Source organism: Pithys albifrons, chromosome 6 (genome assembly GCF_047495875.1).
Source record: "Pithys albifrons albifrons isolate INPA30051 chromosome 6, PitAlb_v1, whole genome shotgun sequence".
NCBI classification, from domain to species: domain Eukaryota; kingdom Metazoa; phylum Chordata; class Aves; order Passeriformes; family Thamnophilidae; genus Pithys; species Pithys albifrons.
The window spans coordinates 65,066,185-65,089,749 of NC_092463.1; the positions used below are offsets into that span (position 1 = coordinate 65,066,185).

General features: G+C 48.7%; 2 protein-coding genes across 3 annotated transcripts in view; one reads left to right on the forward strand and one right to left on the reverse strand.

Moving 5' to 3' along the window:
* LOC139673523 (acyl-CoA 6-desaturase-like) overlaps positions 1-3,198 on the reverse strand; it is a 15,594-nt gene extending 12,396 nt beyond the window's left edge. The window contains exon 1 of the mRNA XM_071559268.1: positions 2,679-3,198. Coding sequence (XP_071415369.1) covers positions 2,679-2,885 — 207 coding nt within the window. The 5' untranslated portion in view covers positions 2,886-3,198. The remainder of the gene's footprint in view (positions 1-2,678) is intronic.
* LOC139673524 (acyl-CoA (8-3)-desaturase-like) lies at positions 1,937-20,752 on the forward strand. 2 transcript variants are annotated; one of them, XM_071559270.1, is made up of 12 exons: positions 1,937-1,957; positions 14,406-14,516; positions 14,788-14,985; positions 15,699-15,800; positions 15,915-16,043; positions 17,121-17,181; positions 17,284-17,360; positions 18,197-18,294; positions 18,601-18,697; positions 19,220-19,299; positions 19,702-19,827; positions 20,535-20,752. In XM_071559270.1, exons 2-12 carry the CDS (start codon positions 14,454-14,456, stop codon positions 20,584-20,586), a joined length of 1,083 nt encoding a protein of 360 aa, XP_071415371.1. In that variant the 5' UTR covers positions 1,937-1,957; positions 14,406-14,453; the 3' UTR covers positions 20,587-20,752. The 2 variants fall into 2 exon arrangements, with proteins under 2 accessions (XP_071415371.1, XP_071415370.1); XM_071559269.1 differs by lacking the exon at positions 1,937-1,957 and adding an exon at positions 11,857-12,147.
* Positions 20,753-23,565: the final 2,813 nt, after the last annotated feature.

Genomic DNA, 23,565 nt, shown 5'->3' on the forward strand with positions numbered 1-23,565 from the left:
TCAATATTATTTAAAGTAATGGGAAAAAAAAATCTTTGAAGGTCTGACTGGGTACTGCCTGTCACTCTGCTGGAGATGCTGTTTGTGTTATATTAATTTCAGTGTATTTAGGTGTATTAATACATTAATAATATGTACTAATAACATGTGTTAGTAATATTTAGGTGTATTAATACACCTAAAAGGTACTTTTGTCTACCTGGAGCTTCCCTGCCAGCTTCCCTGTTTTCTACACATGCCTATAAATGCTCTGTCATGCCTTTTCCAGGGCCTTGTCCTTATTCTGCCCCTGAACGGAATAGTTCAATTCCTTGGGGGGGGATGGAAGGTAAGTGGGGGAACTGGTCAGAAATGCAAATGTGGCTGTCAAAACACAGTTGTTACTCAACAACAAATGTTTGTATTAGCTATATGACATGCATCTCCTTTATTAATAGGTCCTGAATATAAGACAGTGCTTGAATTTTGGGATTGTCCTCAGTTCTGCACTAGAGGAGATAAAGAGCAAAAGGCAAAAGATAGTTTCTGGGAATTACTGTGTGATTTTGGCACTTGCCCTCCCAACTCTGTGCTCTACTGACCAAATAAGCTAAAGTGTCTTACAGGATATGGGCACATGAGATTTATTCCAGCTCCTTTTGGTGAAAAAAAAAAAGCTTTGTATAATTGAGATAGGAACTATACCTGATCATTCTATGTGCTTAGAGCAGCCAGCACAGGAATGTTCTTTAACATCCCTGAACACCTCTGGAACAGAGAGATGCAGGGTGTCCCTGCCCTCCCGTCCTGTGCATGAGGTGACACCAGAACAGGATGTCTCAAACTAGGATGTTGTGTTAAAGTGTGGCCTAAAAATCATAGAATGGGTTGGGTTAGAAGGGACCTTAAAAATCACCTCATTTCAGGGACACCTTTCAGTAACCCAGGTTGCTCCAAGCCCTGTCCAACCCTCCAGGGATGGAACAGCCACAGCTTCCCTGGGAAATCCATTCTAGGGCATCATCATCCTCACAGGGAAGAATTTCTTGCCAATAGCCAATCCAAACCCACGCTCTGTCCCTGGGAAGCCATTCCCCCTTGGCCTGGCACTCCATGCCATCTACACGTGTTGCTAAGGAGACTCTGAGGAAGATGAAAACCGTGTACAAAACAGGGATGCAAACATTTTCATCACTGCCTTCTCCTTCTCCTGAAGTCCTCCAGTTGTGATACCTTGCAACACAGAATAAAACTCCTCAGCTAAGGCTCAACAGGGTAAAGGCCAAGCCTTTCTCACCCTGAATAAGAAGGTTTTTTGGCAGTAAACTGTCATTCACCACAGGAAAGCTGGAAAACTGATGCCAATCCCGTTTTAGTGCTCAGAGTGGTGATTTAACAATTTCAGAGCCTTTTTAAGACCGTGACTTCATGGCATGAGGTAGGTGGGGAGGTGGAAGGAGGACCAGCAGTGCTAGAACCACCAGCCTGTGTTCCAGCCTCCCTTTTAAGGATTCCAGACATTGCAACAGCTGATGCTTTTTTGTTTCTAATGGAGATATTGGAGTTAAATCCTTGGGGATAGGAGTCAAATTCCTCCAAACTCACCAGTTCTGTGTTTAAGCAGTTGAAAGTAAAACCTGGCCCATCTTTTTTGACAGAGAAAGCTGTTCATTCACAGGATTTACTGGAAAGGGACAGGAATGCCAAAATGCAGCTCAGTGTTTCAAGGAAAAGAATGGAAAATAACCACAGAAGGCAGGGAAATGGGGACTGCTGGACAGGGAAGGTTTGTGTTCTGCCAAATCATTTTGTCACATATGGCACCTCGTTCTTGGCAAGGTGTCAGGGGCTGTGGGAGACCAGCAGTTAATGTTACTGCTTGGGCTCTGCATATTTGGGGAACAGCTCTGAGGCAGTTTGAATTTTATTAACATGCCCTGAGGAGAGAAGGTGATCTCTGGATGCACTTCTAAGGAAGGTGGGTTTGAGGGAAACTCCAGAAAACAATTTATTTCTAATTTGTTCCTTTTTCAAGGCTGGGTGGAGTTTTTTGATTGTTTGGTTTGGTTTGGCTTCTTAATTTTTTAAATTGCTGAAACCTGAGAAGTGGCTGAACCCAGCACACGAACAGCTGGAGCAGCAGCAAAAAGGTTTGCTTTTTTTTTTGCTTTAGTTTCCTTTTCTGTAGCAACCTGTAACTAAATTCTCTAAAGAATTCTCTCCTGGGGAAAAAAAAAAAAAAAAAAGCTAAAAAGCTCCTTGTTTCAAAGCCTCAAGCTCACCCTCCTCACAGAAGCAACTTTGAGGCACAGCCTGGCCTCGCCTTAACCCTTGCCGTGCTTGGCTGTGACTCTGCATGTCACACACGCGGGACACGCTGGCGACACTTGGCTCCTGAATTCGCTGCTCCGGGCACGGCACGGGCAGAGACAAAGGCGAACTGGCCGGGTTTAAGCAGAGCCGACAATGCCGGCGCTGCGGGTTGCCGAGGGCTCCGGGAGCTGCATCCACTCGCACCGAGCTCTCCGCTCCTTCGGGCAGCGAAAGGGCTGAGCTGGGTGTCCAGCAGGTGGGAGGGACACGGGGACGGGCAGGAGGTGAGCAGGGGGTTCCCTGCAGACCCTGCGGGAGGGCAGGAGCCGCCAGAGGATGCTGCTGGAGCCCCGAGAGCCGCGGGGGTCGGGGCGGGGGGTCCTTACCGTGGCATCTTCGCCGGCGCAGTGGCTGATCACTCGGTGCCCCCCTGGGTGTCTGTTTGCCCACTTGGTGATATTATAAACCTTCCGCTCTATCACCAGCCACTTGTCCGTCCTCAGGTTGTGCTTCTGGATCTCGTCCCAGGTATAGAAGCGGATCTGCGCCGCCGGCTCGCCCGAATCCCCCCCTTGCTCACCCCCTTTCCCCATGGGGCCGCTCGGCTCTTTGTCTTCTTGCCCAAAGGGGGAGGCGGGGGGGAACCTGTCCCTGCGTTTCTTAGGGATGTGCCGAAGGGGAAGGGCTTTCCTTGCGGGGTTTCACTCAGCTGATCCCCTGCTCTCTCCCTTCGCCTTCGCTCATGTCCTCCCTTCTCTTTGTGTCTCGCTTCCCAGCCCTCGGAATCTCTCCGCCTGCTCGGAAGTGCCCCCTAGGCTGGCTGTCCCCGCACTGGTGCACTTTCTCCTCGCACATAGCCCTGTTTTGTGGGAAGCTCGGCCCCTTCCAACCCCCCCGCACACCCCTCTCGGGCATCCTCCTCCCTCCCCCGGCATCATCCTCCCCCCCCCGCCACAGCATCCTCCTCCTCCCAGCCTGGCATCCTCCCCGCTCCGGCATCCTCCTCCCACCCCGGCATCTTCCCCCCTCCGGTATCTTCTCCCCTCCGGCATCCTCCTCCCACCCCGGCATCCTCCCCCCTCCAGCATCCCCCTCCCACCCCGGCATTCTCCCCCCTCCCTCATTTCCCCCCCTCCATCATCCTCCTCACTCCGGCATCCCCCACCCACCCCGGCATCCCCCTCCCACCCCGGCATCCCCCTCCCGCGCTGGCATCCCCCTCCACCGCCGGCATCCTCCCCCCTCCAGCATCCCCCTCCTTCCCGTGACGTTCTCCCCCCGTCCCGCATCCTCCGCACGCGGAGCCGCCGCGGTTCTCGGCGGGATCAGCCCAGCCCCAGAGCCAATCCCGGCCGTCCCGCCGCCCTCTCGCTGCCGGCCATTGGCCCGGCCCGATCTTTCGAACCCGGGGCGGCCGCGGGCTGGGACCGCCCGCCCGGAGCCGGCAGGGAACCCCTCGCCGCCTCCTTCTCCTCCTCCTCCTCCGCTTCCCTCTCGGCTCCATGTCCTCGAGATTTTTACTCCTCTTTTAAAAAGCTGCCCCCACTTTACCCCCCCTTGTCCCCCCTACCCCCCCCGTTATTTCTCCCCCCTTTTTTCTCTTTTGTGGCTTCCTTTTCCCCGTTTTCTTTTTTTTTTTAATTTTCATTTATCTTTCCCTTCTCTTTCCCCCGTTTTTTCCTTTAATCTCTTTTCCTTTTTTTCCCTCCTTTCTCGCCTTCACCTCCTTTCCCACCCCCTCTTTTTACCCTCCCTTCCCCCCTTTTTTACCCTCTTCTCCCCCTCTTTCCTTCCCCTTTTCCCCGTGTTTTTCCACTTTCTCCCTTCTTTCTTCACCTTTCCCCCCATTTCTGTCTCCTTCCCTTCCATTCCCCCCTTTACTCCCTTTTTCCTCCTTTTCTCCTTTTCCACCCCCATTTCCCCCTCCTTTCCTCCCATTTTCTCCCCTTTTCCCCATTCTTCGCTTTTCACCCCCTTTTTCACTCTTCCCCCTTTTTCCAGTTTTCCCTCTTCCCCACTTTCTCTTTTCCCCCCTTTCTTTTTCTTCTTCCCTCTTCCTCATATTTCCCCGCTCTTCTTTCCTTCCCCCTTCTTCTTCCTTCCTTCCTTCCTTCCTTCCTTCCTTCCTTCCTTCCTTCCTTCCTTCCTTCCTTCCTTCCTTCCTTCCTTCCTTCCTTCCTTCCTTCCTTCCTTCCTTCCTTCCTTCCTTCCTTCCTTCCTTCCTTCCTTCCTTCCTTCCTTCCTTCCTTCCTTCCTTCCTTCCTTCCTTCCTTCCTTCCTTCCTCCTTCCCTCCCTCCCTCCCTCCCTTTTCCCCTTCCCTCATTTCCCCCCTTTTCCCCTCTTCCCTACCTTTTCCCTCTTTCTCCCTTTCCTTATTTTCCCCCCTTCCCCCCTTTTTTACCTTTTTAAACCTTTGGACCCTTTTTTACCTTTTGCCTCCTTTTCATCCCTCTTTTATCCCCTTTCTTTTTTCTTTGTCTCCTTTTCCCCCACCCAGATTTCTCACCTCCCTTCTCACCGTGAGCCATAAAAAGGAGATGTTGCAATTCTGCCATGGTTGGCTGCCAGACTTCACAGCTTTCCTGTGCCTCAGGGAGAGCTGGTTGATCTCAGCCAGATTTTCCTGCCCAGGGCCATGAGTTTATGAACAGGTGGGACAATGCCATCTTTTCCTTGCCGTGGGGCACTTTATCACATCCAATGCCTGGCTTAGGATACACAAGGTGTTGTGGTGCAAGGGCAGAAACAACTCAGAGCACTTTCCCTGCTGCTTTTTTCACCTCTGAGAGTGTCTGTGACCACTTTCCAGAGCCAGGCAGGTGTGATCCCCAGCTTTTGTGGAGATAGGGATCTTTTCTTGTGATTATTTTCCATGAATAAATGGAAGGATTATTAATCTCGTGGAAGGATTATGAATCCTTGCTGTAGTGGCATTGTCTGGGGCAGAGCAGGGGAAGGAATAATCCATATGGTTAACCTGAGAATAACAGAAGGGTTTGGGTTGGAAGTGACTTCAAAATCATGAGGTTCCACCCCCTGCCATGGACAGGGACATTGTCCACTAGCCCAGGCTGCTGCAAGCCCCATCCAGCCTGGCCCTGGACACTTCCAGGGATGGGGCAGCCACAGCTTCTCTGGGCAACCTGTGCCAGGGCCTGCCCACCCTCCCAGGGAAGGATTTCTCCCTAATATCCAATCTAAATCTCTCCTCTTTAGTTTAAACCATTCCCCTTGTCCTAGCAAATGATTTAATTCACATCCAATATTTTAATTCACAAGGGAATTTGCTTTTTAACCAACTCCCACACCTCAATGCTGAAGGGTAGCATAGGATGAGAAGCCACCTACTCCAGTGAAAGGACAAGGTGCCTCCTGTCCTGGTACTGTTGTCCAGCTCTAGCCATGGTTTGGGGCAGGCACAGGCAAGGGATGCTCTGTTTTTCCCTGCTCCCATTAGTCTGGAGGAGCTGACATTGGTGAGTATCTTGTTCCTCTCCTTTTCTCCATCCATGCTCCCTACTCAGGCAACAGGAACAGACATCAAAATCAGAGAACAAAACCTTTTCCAGCAGAGAGAACCACTCTGTGCTGCCTCTGTGCCAAGCCCTGCTACAGCTTTCCTCTGGTTCTGCCTGGTGTTAATGCCACAGGAGAACTTCAGCCTATTAAAGAGGCTTTTCCTGTGGTGTAGGGTGAGGAAAGTCAGAAATGAAAGGAATGTTTTCCTAAGACTTGCTAGTTTTATTTAGTTTGGTCCAAAATAGCCCTCTGACAAGGATCATTCTAAATTACAGTGAGACACTCCATTAAGGTGGACCTGAAAGTCGTTGCTTGTGAAGTGGGAAAAGTTTATTGTGACACTTGCTGAGTTGTTTGAATTTTGGGATTTTAATCCTGGCTGTGTACAATTGGTGAATCCCTGTGATTTTCCTCCTAAGAGCAGTTGAAAATCTGTTTCTCTAGTTCATGTGACTGTGCTGAGAGGGGCCATAGCTCTGCTCTGAGCCAGGAGGTTGTGCTTTAGCTCTCAGAGGTCCTTTGCAAACCAAGCAGATTGCAAAGCTGAAGAACAGGGAGATGTCTAAGAGGAGGGAGAGGCCCAGTGGGCAACACAGTGAAAGGAATGGCTTTAAACCAACAGACAGCAGGTTTTAATGGGATATTGGGAAGCAATTCTTCCCTGTGAGGGTGGTGAGGCCCTGGCATAGGATTTCCAGAAAAATTGTGGGTATCTCATCCCTAGAAGTGTTCAAGGCCAGGTTGAGCAACCTGGGCTAGTGGAAGGTGTTCCTGCCCATGGCAGGAGGGTTGGAAAGAGATGGTTTTTAAGGACCCTTCCAACCCAAACCAGACCCTGTGCTGATTCTATGAAATGAGAAATGAGCTGATAAGGAGGTTGCTACATTTTGGACATGACTCTTTTACCTGTAGATGAACACAGAGGCAAAGTCAGCACCCAGAACTCCTTATCTGGATATTTCTCCCACATCACTGTACAATAACTTAATGACAAATAATTGAAAGATGCCTGTAAGCAAATCCCTGTCTCTCTCATCCTCCAGCAGCACAGCCAGTCAGGCTTCATGCTGCATTTGTTCTCAGTTTTCTTTGGCTCCTGGGGCAGAAACCAGCCCCAGCAAAGAGAGGAGAACAGACTCTGCTCTATGGCCAAGTAGGTGAAAGGCTGCAGTGGCTGCAATGTGTAGCTTTAATGGCACAAAGAGCTTGTGTGAAGGACATAAAACCCCTGAGTTTCACCCAATAGTCACGAGATGGGGGCAAAAAAGGTGAGAGACATGAAAGAAAAGAAAGTGTGGAAGAGGGGGTAGAGAGGAGCGTGAGGTGGAGGGAGAATTCCTTCTTGCAGGAAGCACATGTAGAATGGGGATCTCTGCTCCTCAGGGTGATGCATAAATGCATAAGGGGATGAGTAAGTCAAGAAAATCCTGCTGAGATAGACTGGAATGGGGAAAAAGCAGGGGAAATTGGTAGTTCATGTGACATGCATTGGTTTAACGTAAAAGAAGTTGAAATCCTGAGGAAAGCATTTTAAAAATGCAGTAAAAAATTACTTATTCTGTGCTTGTTGTCTCATCACTTTATAGAGTTTTATGTAGAAGTTGGTAAGACCAAATAAGTTTCTTTTAATTTGATTTTTAGAAAGGGCTCCATTAACACCTGGAGGCTGACTTTGACAGCAGCAACAGCACTGGCACCAGCACCTGCAAATGCCCTGTAGCTGTAGTCCCCATAAGGCAGGGAAAATCCTCCTTTTTCCCCAGTTTTCTCCATCACTCGGTATGGACAGACTTGGCATGTGGTGGGAAAAGGAGGCAGCAGGAGGGAGCAGTGAGCAAGGGCTGCATGAGGGCGACATGGAGCAGGAATGTGAAGGGGAAAATGGGATGGGCTAAGGCAGAAAGTGGGATCTGAGACTATTGGGAGGAAAATACTGTGGAGATCAGATTTAGCTGCATCTTTGGACTTTTAAATACCTTTACTTTGCCAAGGAAAAATACATGTAAGGAGAGAAAGGATCCCAGGTTTTCCCTCCCTTCCACTAGAAGGAAGGGCTGAGAAACTCTGAACTGGGGGAATAATAAATTCAAACGTAGTGGGAAACAGCTACATGACATCCTGACTGGGCTGGGGAATTGGATGCAGGAACATGAAGCCTGAGGTGAGGGAACCCAGCAGAGGTGCTGTAGCATTTGGTATGTTTGAAACAGAGGCAAAATGCTCTCAAAGATGATATTTTCTCCTCTGCCATATTCCAGCATCTTGAGCTGGTGACACTTTTTCCAGTCACGGGAGAGTGGCCGAGAGCTGAGGGAGTTGACAAGGGAAAAAAGCAGCCCCGAGACAGAAATGCCCATTGTGCCCTGGCTGGCAGGGACTCACATTCCCAGAGGCTCCTGGGCTGGCAGGGGGATTATCGGGGTCAGGGCACACACTGCTCTGGCTGCCAGGAAGCAGAGCACAGGATCCACTGCCGGAGCACAGAAAGCAGCAGGCACTGCAAGGCCCCACCAGCACAGGAACAAAGAGAGAAATGCTCTGGTTTGGCGCTGCCTCCTCAGCAGAATCTCATTTGTAATAATTTCTAATGAAAGGTCCATTCTGCTGATGTTCTCCTGTCATCATCAGATTCATTCCTTTTTTTTCTCACTCAGATTTTGCTTTCAAATGTATAAAACTCTAAACAATTACTGCCTCACTCCCTCAGTTACTAATCTGAATTCACTTCTTCTGAAGGACAAAAAATAAGCTTCTTTTTATCTCATCCCTTATGTATTCCTGTTTGCTTTCTGTGGCAAGATGTAAACTCCTCCCAAATCCCAATCTTCCTCCTCCTGTTAATCCACATTATAATATATTCATTCTTTTTCTTTGTCACATTTATTTTTTGCATCTAAATTTTAACAATCAGTTTTTAGGGCAGAGAATTGAGCAAATAATTCATAAAGTTGATATGGGCTGAAGATACATTGTTTATATTCAAAATCAAGAATTTATGGTCATGATAGAGTGTTAGCAATCTAAACAAAGAGTTCTAGGTACAACACAAACTCAGGCCAAATTGTTCAGCTATTACAGCTCATTCCCAACAACCCAACAAGAACAGGGGAAATATTTCAAGTTTCTCTCCCTTTTTTCTGGTGTTACACTAATCCTTCCAGTGCACACGTGGATCCTAAACCTCGTGCAGGAGTGGTGTTACTGTCATGAGCTTCAAGCTCTTCCCTAGTAGTAGTAAAATGATAAAATCAGTGGTTTCCTCCAGCATTTGCTTCATCAGTGTGGCTGTTTTAATTGCAGTGATGACAGCAGCTTGTAAATCTTCAGCTTTTCTTAGCCTGAACCAAAGGCAACAACTGATTCTTCTTCTAGACTTTGCTCTTGTAAACTGCATTTCAGTATTTCTTAGTTTTCCTTTTTAATTTTCTTGTGGTTTGAGACCTCACCATCCAATATTCTCTTTCATTTTCCCTGATGATAAAAGAAAGAGTACCATCCTTGCCATCCATCTCCTTTCTGGTTTGGTCACCAGATGCCCCAATATTTAGTGATCCACTGTCACCCGGGTCACTTGGGTGTTTTAAAGTATGTTACAGCCAAATCATGGTAGTGGCATAAGGAATTTCAATATTTTCTACACCTTATGGTGACCCCCCCCAGCCATCTAAGATGTTAGAAATTATTTTCAGCCCGATCAGAAATCTGAATCAAAGTACATCTCGTATCTCCCCTCAGATTTTGGGTGATCTTTGATAGCCTGGGAAGACCATGCTAGACCATGACAGTAGATATGGGAGTAGTGAAGGTGAAACAAGGAGTCAGGACACTGAAGGTCTCCTTTTACCCAGTTAATTGTCTTCCAGGAGAGCCTGACTGGCTGTTGGTGCCAAAAGTCCCAGCTGGATGCAGGATGTTGGTCAGAGCACAACAGCAGCTGCTCTTCCCTTGCTGTCTCTGTCACAAAGATCCCATTCTTGTCTCTGAGACACCCACGGAGATCCTGAGGGTGACAAGGGCAGGAGAAACAGCCACTGCTGGCAACTGGCAGCAGGACCCGAGAACCTGCACTGTAGGGTTGAATGAGTCCAGTAGCCTCCATGTCTTACCTTGGGCTGAGTTATCTGCTGGGGGAAAACAAGCACAGCCAGAGATTTGGTGTCAGAAGAGGTTTTGAAGAGAATTCCAAGGATCGTTGCCTGTGAAAATGAGTTAATAAGGCATTAACATCCCTTACAGCCGAAATCAGAGGAGGCATGAGGGGAACAAGAGTGGAGTTTATCCAGCTCAGTGGTGCTTTTTGCCTGTTAAAATCCCTTACAACAATTTCCCAGAGTTTTAACTTGTGTAGGAAGGTAACATTTATTTTCTTTTAATGTATTGTATAGGAAAAATAAAACTGACTTTATTTACGAGGAAAACGTAGAGATATCAACTAAATTTAAACTAATTTTATTTTGTGCAGCAGATAGTCAGGAAAAAAAATTAGATAATTGCTACGCAGTTCTGAGTTATAATGGTTATATTTTAAAAGAAGCTCAATATTTATTAATGTGTTTTCTGCTTATGTTTGTGAGATGGTTATCTCCTGAGATAAGGAGAGAAGCTTTTCTTTCATGGACAACAGTGCAAGTATTTAGAAGAAGGGATGCCTCCCTGCATTAGCTGTGCCAGTGCTAAAGGGAGGGACAGAAGTATGTTCGATCCAGTGTTTTGCAGGGATAGAATTCCAAGATGTGATGTAGCCATCAGGTGATGCTCAGAACACAAAGGGATGCAGCCTGGTGGTTCTTTGTTTCTATGGTTACATTCAACTGGAATTGCCGTAACTAGGTCAGATTGGAAGGTGTGAATGAAAACAAAGAAACTTGGAATCAATAATGAGATATCAGGAAGCAGACTGGTGCTACTCTGAAAAGGGGGAAGGGGGAGGAATGTGGGGAGAGGCATTTTAATGTGCATTTGTTATTCATATGCACGAAGCCTCACACAGACGGATTTGTCTTGTTTACCATCGTTCACCTAACGCTATTCTACAGCGTGTTGTTGGAGAACCAGCTGCAGGGCTATTATGTGATATATGTACCTGTGGTAACACCTTTCCTCCCTCTGGCTGCACATCCAGGCAGGAGCAGCCAAATGGAGCCACAGGAACTGAAAAGACTGTGGCAGCTGGAAGGGAGAGGCAGGACAGATGGAAGAGAGGGAGGGGGTTGCTGCAAAGGGGAGACAAAACCAAGGGCAGGGAAGATGAGGCACCCTCAGCCTAGAAATAAGGAAAAACAGGTGCTGAAAGTGGTTCAAAATAAGCAACTTGAGTGTGGGGAAGGGGAACTCCCTGGAAGGAGGTTGTAGCTGGGTGGGGGTCAGTCTCCTCTCCCAGGTAAGAGGACAGGACAAGAGGAAAGAGCCTCAAGTTGTGCCAGAGGAAATTTAAGCTGGTTATGAGTAAAACTGTAGTTAAGGCTTGTCAAGCCCTGGCACAGGCTGTCCAGGACAGTGGTGGAATCACCTGGAGGGATGACCTGGAGGGATTTATAGCCACGTGGGGACGTCTTTTCGGTGGTGCCCAGCAACAGGATGAGGAGCAATGGCCATAAACTAAATCAAAGGGAGTGTCACCTCAGCATGAGGACTAACTTTCCGTGGAGGGTGGCAGGGCAGTGAAACGGGCTCTGCCCAGGGATGTTGTGGGATTTCACTCCCTGGAAGGAGTCAAATCTCGCCTGGATGCCTTCTCCTGCTTCAGGTGACCCTGTCTTGGCAGGAGGGTTGGACTGGATGATCTCCAGGGGTCTCTTCAACCCTAAAAATTCTGTGATTTTGTAACATTCGTTAGAGGTGGGCAGTGCTGGAGGAGGAACGGCTCGACTCGACGGTCCCGGAGCACTTTTCCAAACTAAATGACTCTGTGAACCATTCCAGCCACGACAGACGAGGACGCCTGTTGCGGGCTTCCAAATTCCCTCCCGTCCGTTGCTGTCCATCCCCACATCCCGCAGCATCCCCGGCACCTTCGCCGCGGGGGCGGGCGCACGGCGAGCGCAGCCCACTGGGCGGGGGGCAATCGCGGAGGAGGAGCCGGGCCGAGCTGAGCCGAGCTCAGCCGAGCCGACCCGGCCGGAACCCGCCCGAGCCCGGCCATGGAGGGCTCCGAGCCCGGCCGGGGGCTGCGGCGCTTCACCTGGGAGGAGATAGGGCAGCGGAACGGGCGGGGGTCGGCCCCGCAGGAACGCTGGCTGGTGATCCACAGGAAGGTTTACGACATCAGCCACTTCTGCCGGAGGCACCCGGGAGGCTCGCGGGTCATCAGCCACTACGCCGGGCAGGACGCCACGGTGAGCGGCGGAGGCTCGTCCCGCATCCCGCGCGGGATGGAGGAATGGAGGAGCGAGGGATGCGCGGGGGAGAATCGCTGGGCACAGAAGGGAGCGAGGAGCTCGTGGGTAGCGCCTTTATCGCGATCCCGTGTCGGTGCCTCCTGTGTGCGGTACAGACCCCGCGCCCCGCGGTGCTCTCGGGGGATTGTTTTTACAACATTTCCGAGGGAATTACTCAAAACCGCGCAAACCGGGCATTAATCTGGGGGCGGGCGGGGAACGCTCCCTGATTGTGGCACGCAGAGTCCATCAGAATATTCCATGTCCAGGCTGACCCGTGCGGCACACGCGGGGGCGCGGGGACACCGCTGGGTGTGCGCACGCAGGGCTGTTGTTCGCAAGTTCATGGATGCACATTCAGCCTCCCGGAACTTTAGAGAATCCAGCACCGTGTTTCCAAGAGATGGCACCAGAGCAAAATGTTACTGATAGTCGTATTTCAGTCATCAAAAGGAATGAATCACTCGTGTCTGAGTGCCAGCGACTGTTTGGAAGCGCAGTTAGCGCTGTTCGAGTTGGTGCGGGGTGACTTCGTTCAGAGTGTTTCTTTTGTCTGCTTGTGTTTTTCACAGAAGAAAATTAATTTCTCCAAATGTACCTAGTGGGGCCCGAGGGTGGGTTTGGGATGTGAATCTAGCCCTCAAGTGATTTTGATGGACTACATTTCAGTTTGTCCCTAACCAGAAAAGATGGAACTTGAGATCTTCAGATGGAGATCTCATCACATAAATATAATTTAAAGACAAAGATAACATGTGAATTTGCACACCCCTCATGAGGTCAGGGTGCATTTTCGAAGGCCCATCACTGGAACAAGATTACCAGAGAGGTGGTGGCTGCCCCATCCCTGGAAGTGTCCAGGGCTGGGTTGGACGCAGCTTGGGGCAACCTGGGCAGGTGGGACGTGCCCTTGCCCATGGCAGGGGGATGAGATGAGCTTTACAGGACCCTTCCCACCTAAACATTCTGTGATTCTGTGCTCAGAAAGGGCTCAACCTGTGGCCTGAGCATGGCTGGATGGTGGGATTTCAGCCAGCTGCATTCCTTAGGTGATACCATCAGTGCCACTGCTGGGTACAGTAGAACTGCTGACCACTCAGGAGCCCCTGCCAAGTTTTGTTTGCCTGCAGTATTGTCCTGGGAGTGAAGAGAACGGGACTCCTCAAACCCAGGAAAAAATGGCAAGGGAAGAAAGAACACTTTTGGCTTGCTGGGTGCCACTGGAGTGCTGTGATTTGCAGAAGGTGCCATCAGCCAGCCCTTAACCTCCAGCTGGGATTGCTCTGCCAGGGTTTGCAGCCTCCCTAGAAAGGATTGGTTTAAATGTGTGGTGCCATCCTCCTCTGCTCTGCCCACATACTCCTCCCTATTCCTCTTCCCCTTTTCCAAAGAGAAAATGCAAATGTTGGCTCCCTTCTCTTTTTTCCTTTATTCAGTAACCCTGAGCAGAAAGGATACTACAGCTGACCCAGAGCTGGCAACATCAGCCAGATTTTTAACCCCTTTCCTGACTGGAGATCTTTTAAAAGCATAATTTATTTTAAAAGCATGCAGTGATGACCTAGTAATTATAGTGATAAACAATGCCTGGTTCGGGAGGGTTACAAAGTGATGCACAACAGGCAAATATTGTCTCGGAAAAGAAAAATAAAGTTCCTTAAGCTGAGGCAGATACATATTGGGAGAGAAATTTGGAAAAGAAATAAATGGGAGCTCTTCAGTAGGAAGTAGATGTCAAACTGCCCTGTGTATTCAGAGGATTTGTAATTTAAATATAGGGATAGAATTTATAGGGATAACTCTTTTTCTTTACCTGGTTGCCATGGAGATGAACATTACATTTAAATTATAAAAGTCATTGATTTCCCTGGCAGAGATCTTTTGAATGGTAAGGCTGAAAAAAGCCTGAAAATGAGACAAAGAACTGAGCTTCAAGTCATAGAATCACAGAATGGTTTGGATTGGAAGGGACTTTTAAGAATCTCCAGTTCCAACCCCCTTCCATGGGCAGGGACACCTTCCACTAGCCCAGGTTGCTCAGTGCTCATTTCTGGTGTGAAGGAAGCAATAAGATGTGTGGAAAGCAATAAAATCTGCTTGAGCCAGCTCCCTTAGCTGGGTTGCTTTCTGCTGAGTCCAGCCTACCATGACATATATTTATTTTGCTGCCTCCTGAATGATTGGTTTTCTCCCTCCTGTTCCGGTGCCTGTTTCAGGATCCTTTCATCGCTTTCCATCTTGACAAGACACTGGTAAGGAAGTACATGAGCCCACTGCTGATTGGGGAGCTGGCACCAGATCAGCCCAGCTTTGAGCCCAGCAAGAACGTGAGTGTCTTATAGACTTGGGATTTGAAATTGTGCTGTTTAACTTCCCTTACTGGCAGCCAGATTTCCCTGTGCATGGCAGCATCTCCTGGAATCACTGTGTGGGCTGAAGTTTCCCCTTCATTCCATGTCCCTATTAGTATTTTTTGTGAAGATTTGACTCCAGGTGACCCTCAGCTTTCCCCCTTTTCATCCTTCAGAAGGGAAACTGAGCTGCTCTAAGTCCCTGAGACATTTTCTGACCAGCAGATACTTCTGTGTCTCCCCACAGAAAAAGCTGGTGGAAGATTTCCGTGAGCTCCGTGCAACTGTTGAGAAAATGGGGCTTCTCAACCCCAACCACACCTTCTTCATCCTCTATCTCTGCCACATCCTGCTGTTGGATGTGGCAGCTTGGCTCATCATCTGGTATTTTGGAGCATCCACGGTGCCTTTCCTGTTCTCTGCGCTGCTTCTGGGCACTGTCCAGGTAAGGAGCTGTGGAAAATAAGCCCCAAGTCTGGGACTTGGGTGCTCATTGGCACAGGAGAAATCTCACTGTGGACTCTGATTTCCACCAAAAGGGCAAAACTGCAGAGCCCCGACCTGCTGCTGGGACAGAGCAGGCTTTGCCCTGCTTTTGCCTTGCCCTGTTCCATCAAAGCCCTCCTTATTCCAGCCTTCCTGAGCTCCCCCATGCCAGGACGCCAGGGCTGTGTGCAGGGGCCAAGCCACGGTGTTCCCATGGGAACTTGCAGGCAGTTAGAGGAGAGGGCAGAGCAGCTCTGAAAGCCCCAGCTATTCCTCCTGTGGCCAGCTGATCCCCTTGGAATTACAAGTACTCGGAGGAGGCAGCAGCAAGTTGCTCCTTAAATGAGACTTTGTTGCCGATTTCAGTGCGGTTTTGTGAGGGAATAAATGCTGTTTCTGAGCTCCACCACTGTTTTTCTCCCAGGATTTCTTTACTTCCTCATGAAAACAGCTACCCAGGACTACAAGTCATTAGGCAAAATCTGGAGTGTGCTGGTCTGTAGTAAAAGAGGAGTGTTTGAATTGGGTCCTAGGAGTGGGAGTGCTCCTGCTGTCCAGGGCTACGCTGCGAGGAGCGTTGGGGGTGGGAGAAGAAAGCCCTTTTCACATGCAGACCCCCCTGACACTTCTTTTTTTTCCCCCAGCAGCACTGTTGTGTTTTTTTAATTCCAGGCCCAGGCTGGCTGGCTGCAGCATGATTTTGGACACCTCTCAGTCTTCAGCAAGTCCAGGTGGAACCACTGGGTGCACAAGTTCGTGATCGGCCATCTGAAGGTGGGCACTGGGTGCTGGCAGGGGCAGGATAAGCATAAACCAAATCCAAGGAGAAGGAGGACTAAAGGCAAGGGATGCATCTTTAGGACACACTGTTCTCATCTGTTCCCACAGGGAGCCCCAGCCAGCTGGTGGAATCACCTGCACTTCCAGCACCACGCGAAGCCCAACTGCTTCCGGAAGGACCCCGACGTCAACATGCACCCCTTGTTTTTTGCTTTGGGAAAAACACTCTCTGTAGAGGTGAGGTCTCATCAAAACTGGGAGGTTACAGCAGTAGGGTTCAAATTTGGAAAGCTGCAGAGAGCCTGGAGGCTACAGAGCATTTGGTTCAGTCAGCAAGTTATATAAAGTGCTATTTTGCCTTCTACTGGTCCCTAATATTCCTTAGTAATACCTCGATGTTTCAGTGCTTCTGAGGTCTTTATATCCTTAAAATTTCACTAGAAGTCATTTTTGCAGTGTTTGAAAATAAGAATGAAATATCTGCCACGACTACAAGTTCACATTTCCCTGCTGAGACACTTGCAGTAGTACAAAGATAAAATGACAAGTTGTTCTCTCTTCTCCAAGCTCAGTGTGACTAATTGTGATTTGGGGAATGAAGCAGCAGGTGACAAGCCAGGGCTGTCTGGAACTTTGACAGTCACTGATCAAAGAAGCTGTTTTGGGGGCCTCAGCCTGAGGGGGGGTGTCAGAGTCCGATCTGGAGTCCAGCTCTGTTTGTGGTACAGCTCAGGTCATTGAGTGGCTTTAGCATTTACTGGTTCTTTAAAAAGACAGCTGTCTAAGTTCACAGTGTCACTTGAAATGCTCTGATTTGCATTGAAATTAAGGGATGGGCCGCTGGGAATTGGTTTGAACATGTACAGGGCTAGAATGGCATTCCTAAGGGTGTCAGTGGCGTGGTCTGTTACGTTGAAACGGCAAACACTGAAAAATTACCAGTCTCGGGGCAGTATAATCTCTTCACTCTCCTTCCCATGGACACAGTTTAATGTTTAGATGTTCATTTATCTGCCTTGGGGACTAATGGCAAGTAGGTGGGAGCTCTACACACTGTCATCTTTATTAATAGTATCATAGGTTGTGTTTTGGAGAGGTTTTTTCCCCCTAAAACTCTGTTTGGCAGCAAACTGCTCTCAGTGCCTCGTGTGGGTGTTTAAGCATTTTTAGGCAACTTGTGCCACCTGTAGGGATGGAGCTTCCAGTGCAGGTCTCTGCCTGTGTGCAAGGGACTGCCCAGCCTCTGGTGCACCCAAGGCAGGATGAAAACTTGTCATGGCAGTCACAAGCTGAGTGATTTGCCTGTTTTAACAGCTTGGTGTGCAAAAGAAGAAATTCATGCCTTACAACCACCAGCACAAGTACTTCTTCATCAGTGAGTAACCCACCCCTCTGCAGCTGCCTGGACAGCAGTCTCTCAGCCCCTTCCTTCTCCAGCCCACCATTAATGCCTCTGAAATGTGTTTTTCCACTCCAGTTGGTCCCCCAGCTCTGGTGCCTCTCTACTTCCAGTGGTACATCTTCTACTTCGCCGTGCAGCGGAAGCAGTGGGTGGTGAGTGAGCTCCGTGGTTCCAGGGGAGGCTCCTCCTTCAGTGCAGAGAATTCCTGGGAGGAACTCTGAGCTGTGTATCTCTGGGGAAATAAGATCTGGGAAATAATGTTTGCCGAGGGGGGGGCAGAGGGTGCTTATCCATGGGATAACAAAGGGGGGTTGGAGGAGCACTCAGTGAGCCTCTGTTTTGCAAAACGATCTCTTAAAAATCGAGGAGATTTCAGAAAGCCTCAAGTGGAATCCTCACAGCTCAGTGTGAAGTGAAACAGGGAATGGGTAGTAGATTTTCAGAGTTCTTAGGAAGTTGGTGTGTTTGGGAAATCTCAGACTTGGAGGAACAGGTTTAGAATGGTTTTTAGAAACTTTGGGGGAAAAATCAGGAAAAAAAAGATGGTTGTTCTCTGTGATGGGGTTAGAGAGAAGACATCCTGCTGTTTTATCCTGCCTGGGAGGTGGGACACTCACGAGAAATTAAATATGAGGGAAAGAAGAGATTGTAAGAAACATGAAGTGGAAAATGGGATGAGATGGAGGTAAACCAAAGTTCATTATGTATTTAATTGGCTGGAGTTTTTATTTTCTTGCTGCTTGGTTTCTCCTTAGATCCAGAGGAAAATGGGATGCCTTAAGGGTATGTTCTGTCTGGTGTTTGCCCCGTGGTGGGCTCATAAACCCAGGGTGATTCCCAAGCACGGGAATGGCTGGTGTCAGGTTGCTTTGTGATGGGGCCAGGGAGGAAGGATTAGTTAATGGGTAGTTTTAAAGGGAGTGATGGTAAATTCAGAAGGCAGAAATCCTGCCTTTTAATCAAGTTTTCTCTGTTTCCTGCATTACAGGACCTGGCCTGGATGTTGTCCTTCTACATCCGATTCTTTCTCACCTATTTGCCCTTCCTGGGGGTGAAGGGGACCCTGGGGCTCCATCTGTTAGTCAGGTATCATCCAGCCCCTCATTCCAATAGTTTCTTTACCCAGTTTTTGTCACCTTTTCTTCAGCCTCCTGATTGTTTGTCTCATGGCTCCCTGTTCTCTCTCCTTTCAGCAAGACAGAAGTGGTTTTCTTTTTTTTGTGCCTTTAGAAGGTGGAAGGTCTGTGCAGGTCTGATCTGATCAGATATTTGGGGCTCCTGGGGTTCATTTTATCACAAAAAACCCAGCTTGTGTGTGTACAAGTGTTTTCTGCTGCCTTGGCCTGGCTTGGGTGGCAGATCTGTAATGGTTTTGTGTGTTTGTGTGCACAGGTTTATAGAGAGTAACTGGTTTGTCTGGGTTACACAAATGAACCACATCCCGATGCACATCGATTATGATAAGAATGTGGACTGGTTCTCTACCCAGGTACGACCTTTTCCATGGAGATCTGTGACACTGAGGGGAGAGGTTACACTTCTGGGTGTGTAAAAGTCCCAGGGAGCTGATCTCAGGAGTGGGGGAACAGAGGCAGCTCATCCTCACTGTGTGCAGTGATTAGTGCCAAGAAGGAGGTGCAGAAGTGGGACTGACACTTCAAATGCACAGCACAGAAGCCTCAGGGGGAATAGTTAGAGATGCTACAATGCACTTCAGATCGTGGATGAATGGATGAGCCAGAGCTCTCTTGTGCTTTGTTTGATTTTAGTTCTGAAATCAGAATACATTTTTTCAAGTGAGAGAGGTGAAAGTCGTGGTTGTTGTGGCTTATCTCAAGTCGGTGCCCTGAAGTTCCTCAGTCACATATCTCAGGTTGGCCATCTCTTGTGGCCTGGAAGTAACTCCTGGAGCTGCTGTGTTCAGCCAGAATTCCTGTGATGATGAGAAACCTGTACTTGCTTGCTGTTGTGTGTGAGAAGGGGCATTCCTAAACCAGCTTTTTCCTCTCAGCTCCAGGCAACCTGCAACGTTCATCAGTCCTTTTTCAACGACTGGTTCAGTGGACACCTGAACTTCCAAATTGAGCACCAGTGAGTTGGGGTGTGGGTTGGGAATGCCAGGGACTTCCAAGGAGTGCTGGTTACAGCAGGGCTGAAGAGCCTCCAAGTTCTCTCTCTCTCTCTATGAGCTGATACAAAAGGTAATGTGGGTAAATCTCATGCTCTCTGTATGGAGATGGAATGGGAACATGAGTGGGGGGGTCACAAATATTTTGGAGCACCAGTGAGCACCAGCATCCCTTCAGAGGAGAGCTGCAAGGCATGGGAGAATTACCAGCCCCCTGCAGTGACAGGAGAGAGACCACTGCAGAGGCCTAATGGCTGTGACACAAATGGAGGTTGGGGCACTGCTGGGCTTGGGCAGAGGAGAGGGGCAGGAATTCTGTGGGGTGATGGTAAATGCCATTGAATCCCCATTTTCTTTTCCCACAGCCTTTTTCCTACAATGCCAAGACACAACTACTGGAAGGTGGCCCCTCTGGTGAAGTCCCTGTGTGCCAAGCATGGCATTGAGTACCAGTGCAAGCCCCTGCTCACGGCCTTTGCAGACATTGTGCAGTGAGTATCCATCCACTGTTCCCAAGGGAAGGGCTTTCCAGTGTCATGGAGTGAAAAGGGGAGGGACAGGGCCGAGGAGGGCTCAACTTGGCTCACAGAAGATCTGTAGATGGTACAGATGATTATGAAAGGGGTGGGAGAACTGCAGCCACAGCACTGGTTTCTGTCAGAGCACACAGAAGGTGCCAGTGGGAGGGACCCAGTGGAGCTCTGGAGAGTTAGAGGTCAGTGGGATGCCGTGTCTGGCACCTCTGTCTCCAGGGAAAAGAGATGTTTGCACAGAGATCAGTTTTAACTGTCATACATCCTTTGGTTTTTATTCCTTTCTTCCTTTCCTTGCCCCCAGGTAATGGTTATTCCATTGAAAATTCACACTTGCTCCTTTTATTTTCATTCTAAGCAATTCTGTTGTTTCCTTTAGCCTTCCAGTCTTTGTCTGATGTAGCCCCAGTGGTTTGCTGCTTCTTCCTCTTTCCAAGGCTCTGTAGCCAACATTTCCTTGCCTCTGAAGGTCTCTGAGCAACCTGAGCGAGTTGAAGATGCCCTTGCTCATTGCAGGAGGGTTGGACTAAATGACCTCTAAAGGTCCCTTCCACCCCAAACCACTCTGTGATCTCCTCAGCTTCATCTCTAGATAGAAATTCTTCCCACAATAGTGTTGTATTTGGTTTTCTTGTCTCTAAGGAAGTGTGATTGTCTCTTGGCAGCTCTCTGAAGGATTCAGGGGAGCTCTGGCTTGATGCCTACCTACACAAATAAGCAGCAGTGGATCCTTGCAGAGGAATTCCCCAGCCTTGCTGCCTCCTGTGGTGGTCACCAGGAAGGTCCTGCACAGAGGAGGCCGAGGTGGCTAAACCAGACGTGGGGAGAGGTGGCACCACATAATTCCACTGATGAACATAACGAATATGATTTTTTTAAAAGATGTGCTCTTAATTCTTGTGCTTCTTTCATTCCTCTTTGGTGCTGAGTTGTGGGAAATCTGGATGGAGGAGGTTGAGTCCCACCAAGCTGGGGGCAGCTTTGAGACTGGATTCCTTTCCATCTGCTGATACTTCATTTGCTGAGTGTATAGGAGGGAAGTTTCTTATCTAATGTAGACTTTTTGGGGTGGTTGTCATTGTGAGTGTAGTGAGAAAGCTGAGTCAGTATGAAATCAAGGCATGTGGGAGTTAGTGAAATGGGGAAGCTCTAGGGAATTGGCTGGGTCCAGTATTCTCCAATGTTTGTTTGTAATTAGTGAGACCCCAAACCAATTTGTCTGTATGTGGGTGAGGTGGAGAAGGTGCAGGCAGCAGTTCTCTAGGAGTAAGACCTAACTAGGTAAAGAAACAGGAAAGAAGAGGTTTATTCCACATGCCATGTTCTGGGGGAAATGCTGCCCTCCGATCTCTGGAAGCCTCTGGGTTGTCTGTCCATTGGGAACATCCCCTGGGGAATCTGCATGTGCTTTCCACAGTGCCAGGCTTTAAAGTGTTAAGAATCCATTAGTGGAAGTCAGAAGAGACAGAAAAATGTCACATCTATACTTGTGATTCCTACAGGGGTGACTAAGGAAGCAAAGTGCCCAAGGCCAGGTTGGACAGGGCTTGGACCAGCCTGGGCTGGTGGGAGGTGTCCCTGGCCATGGCAGGGGGTGGCACTGGGTGGGCTTTAAGGTCTCTTCCAACACAAGCCATTCTGTGATGATTCTGTGAAAAGGGTGATCCTAATCAGTCTGTGATCACCTGAAGTTCTGGGAGGTTTTTTGAACCTCTGAGTGATCTGCTAAGGGGAGACAACTCCTGACTCCTTGCCCAGGGAGCATGAGGTGTCCCTGTCTGAGCTGCAGATAAATGTAACGAAGTTATAAAAGTATTAAGGGTCAGGCTACTGTTCAAATGTGTTTAACTTTCAAACCAGCTGCATGTCCACAGGCTCACAGCATCTCAAACGTTGCTGGTCTTCCTCTCTTGGATGATGTGCCTTCCAAGCACAGGCCAAGAAGGGGCCATGTGCTGTGGGATTTATTGGGATAGCCTTTAGTGCCTTTCCTGGGGGCTTTTCACTGACCACACCAACATTCCAGACCCAAAGCAGGATGGAGCACCTGCTACAGCACTGATGAAGGTGCTCCATCACCCTGTAACCCAGGGGTTGGTGTCCAGGAGAGGGGGTTGATTCTGAGGAACATGTGGTGCTTTTTCCAATCAACATCCAAGATGGGAATGACCTGTGAAGGAATGGAAGAAATCCATCACCCAGGGCCAAGAGTGTTGTTGTTAAGCACAGGATAAAATTGTAATGGAAATACTAAAACAATCATTAAATTCCTGTTGAGACCATAAAGAAAGCAGGCCTTAGTTGTTGTTTCACCTCGGGTTTTTCCTGCACCATTTCTTTCCTTTTTAGTAGAACTGTTGATGGAGGAAAGTCTAATAATAAAATTCCTTTTCTTACCAATTACTGCTGTCACCAGAGTAAAATACATCTGCACAACAGTCTGCCCTCTCCAGAACATGGAACAAATACCCATCCACAGCTGCAGAGAGAGAACTGGCATAAACCTCTTTCTCCAAAAGAAGGAGAAAAGGGAAAACAGATTACCCCTGATTTCTGGGAGCTGCATGACTCTGTATCAGGGGGCTGGAGCCCCTGTGCTCTGGGGACAGGCTGGGAGGGTTGGGGCTGCTCACCTGGAGAAGAGAAGGCTCTAGGGACACCTCAGAGCCCCTTCCAGTGCCTAAAGGGGCTCCAGGAGAGCTGGAGAGGGACTGGGGACAGGAGTCTGGAGGACAGGACACAGGCAATGGTTCACACTAACAGAAGGTGGGTTTAGACTGGATATTTTAGGGTAGACTAAACTGCACTTCAGCTCAGTTCACCAAGCTCTGGAAGTACTTACCAGACAGATTTTGGCAAAAGAGGTAAGTAGAAGAAACTCCACTTGTTGTTGGTCCAAGAGAGCCATGAGTGTTCAGTAATGTTGAGGTGCTTGTTGTTACCCAGAAAGTGGCTTTTTTTTAAATTGCCCAGAATCAGAACATTATCTGGATGTTTAATTTGGAAACTGCAAATAGATTTGAGCTGCTCCCTAGGCTGGGATGATCTGGGAGTTAAGTTTTGAAGACAGTGATGTCTCTTAAGTTCTACTTTACTGCCCATGACTTTGGAGACTCCTGTGTTTTCTCTGCCACAATAAAGAAGAAACATCCACAAAACAATGAACCAAATGCCTGAATAGTCAGAAAAAATAACACAGATCAACAGAGTCAGAGTCCTAAAGGGTAAGACCAAAAGGGGACCTAACCAACATAAGCAGAATTGAATGTGCTGAGTTTGCTGGAAGCTCTCCAGGCCCAAGGAGAGTTCTCCAGCTCAAAAGGCCTTTGCAGCCCACAGGCCCCAAAACTGCTGACACTGAACTCTTACAACAATATTGAAATGCAAGCTCAAAGCCCCTTTCAGGTTCTCAGCACCTGCCCTGAAATACACCTTTTTGGAAGAACACTGGCCTCAAATTTGGCATTCAGTGGAAACTCTTTGGCTTCACAGTTCAGCCTTAAAAATGACACCTGAACGTTGTGGAACAGCCACGGGGTGGCAGGCAGGCATCAGCAGGGAAGGAGGAAATCCCGAGGGATCCCAAGGGAAAGAGCAAGTGAGGAGAGAGACTTTGGGACTGACAGAACAAGGGGGAATGGCTTCCCACTGCCAGAGGGATTTTGGGAAGGAATCCTTCCCTGTGAGGGTGGGCAG

Bases quoted from the DNA above. Each gene is read 5' to 3' on its own strand.
- LOC139673524 (XM_071559269.1), top strand. From the start codon at position 11,953: ATGGAGGGCTCCGAGCCCGGCCGGGGGCTGCGGCGCTTCACCTGGGAG. The intron at 19,300-19,701 runs GTGAGTTGGGGT...CTTTTCCCACAG, and splicing joins AACTTCCAAATTGAGCACCA to CCTTTTTCCTACAATGCCAA. The intron at 19,828-20,534 runs GTGAGTATCCAT...GTCTCTTGGCAG, and splicing joins GCCTTTGCAGACATTGTGCA to CTCTCTGAAGGATTCAGGGG.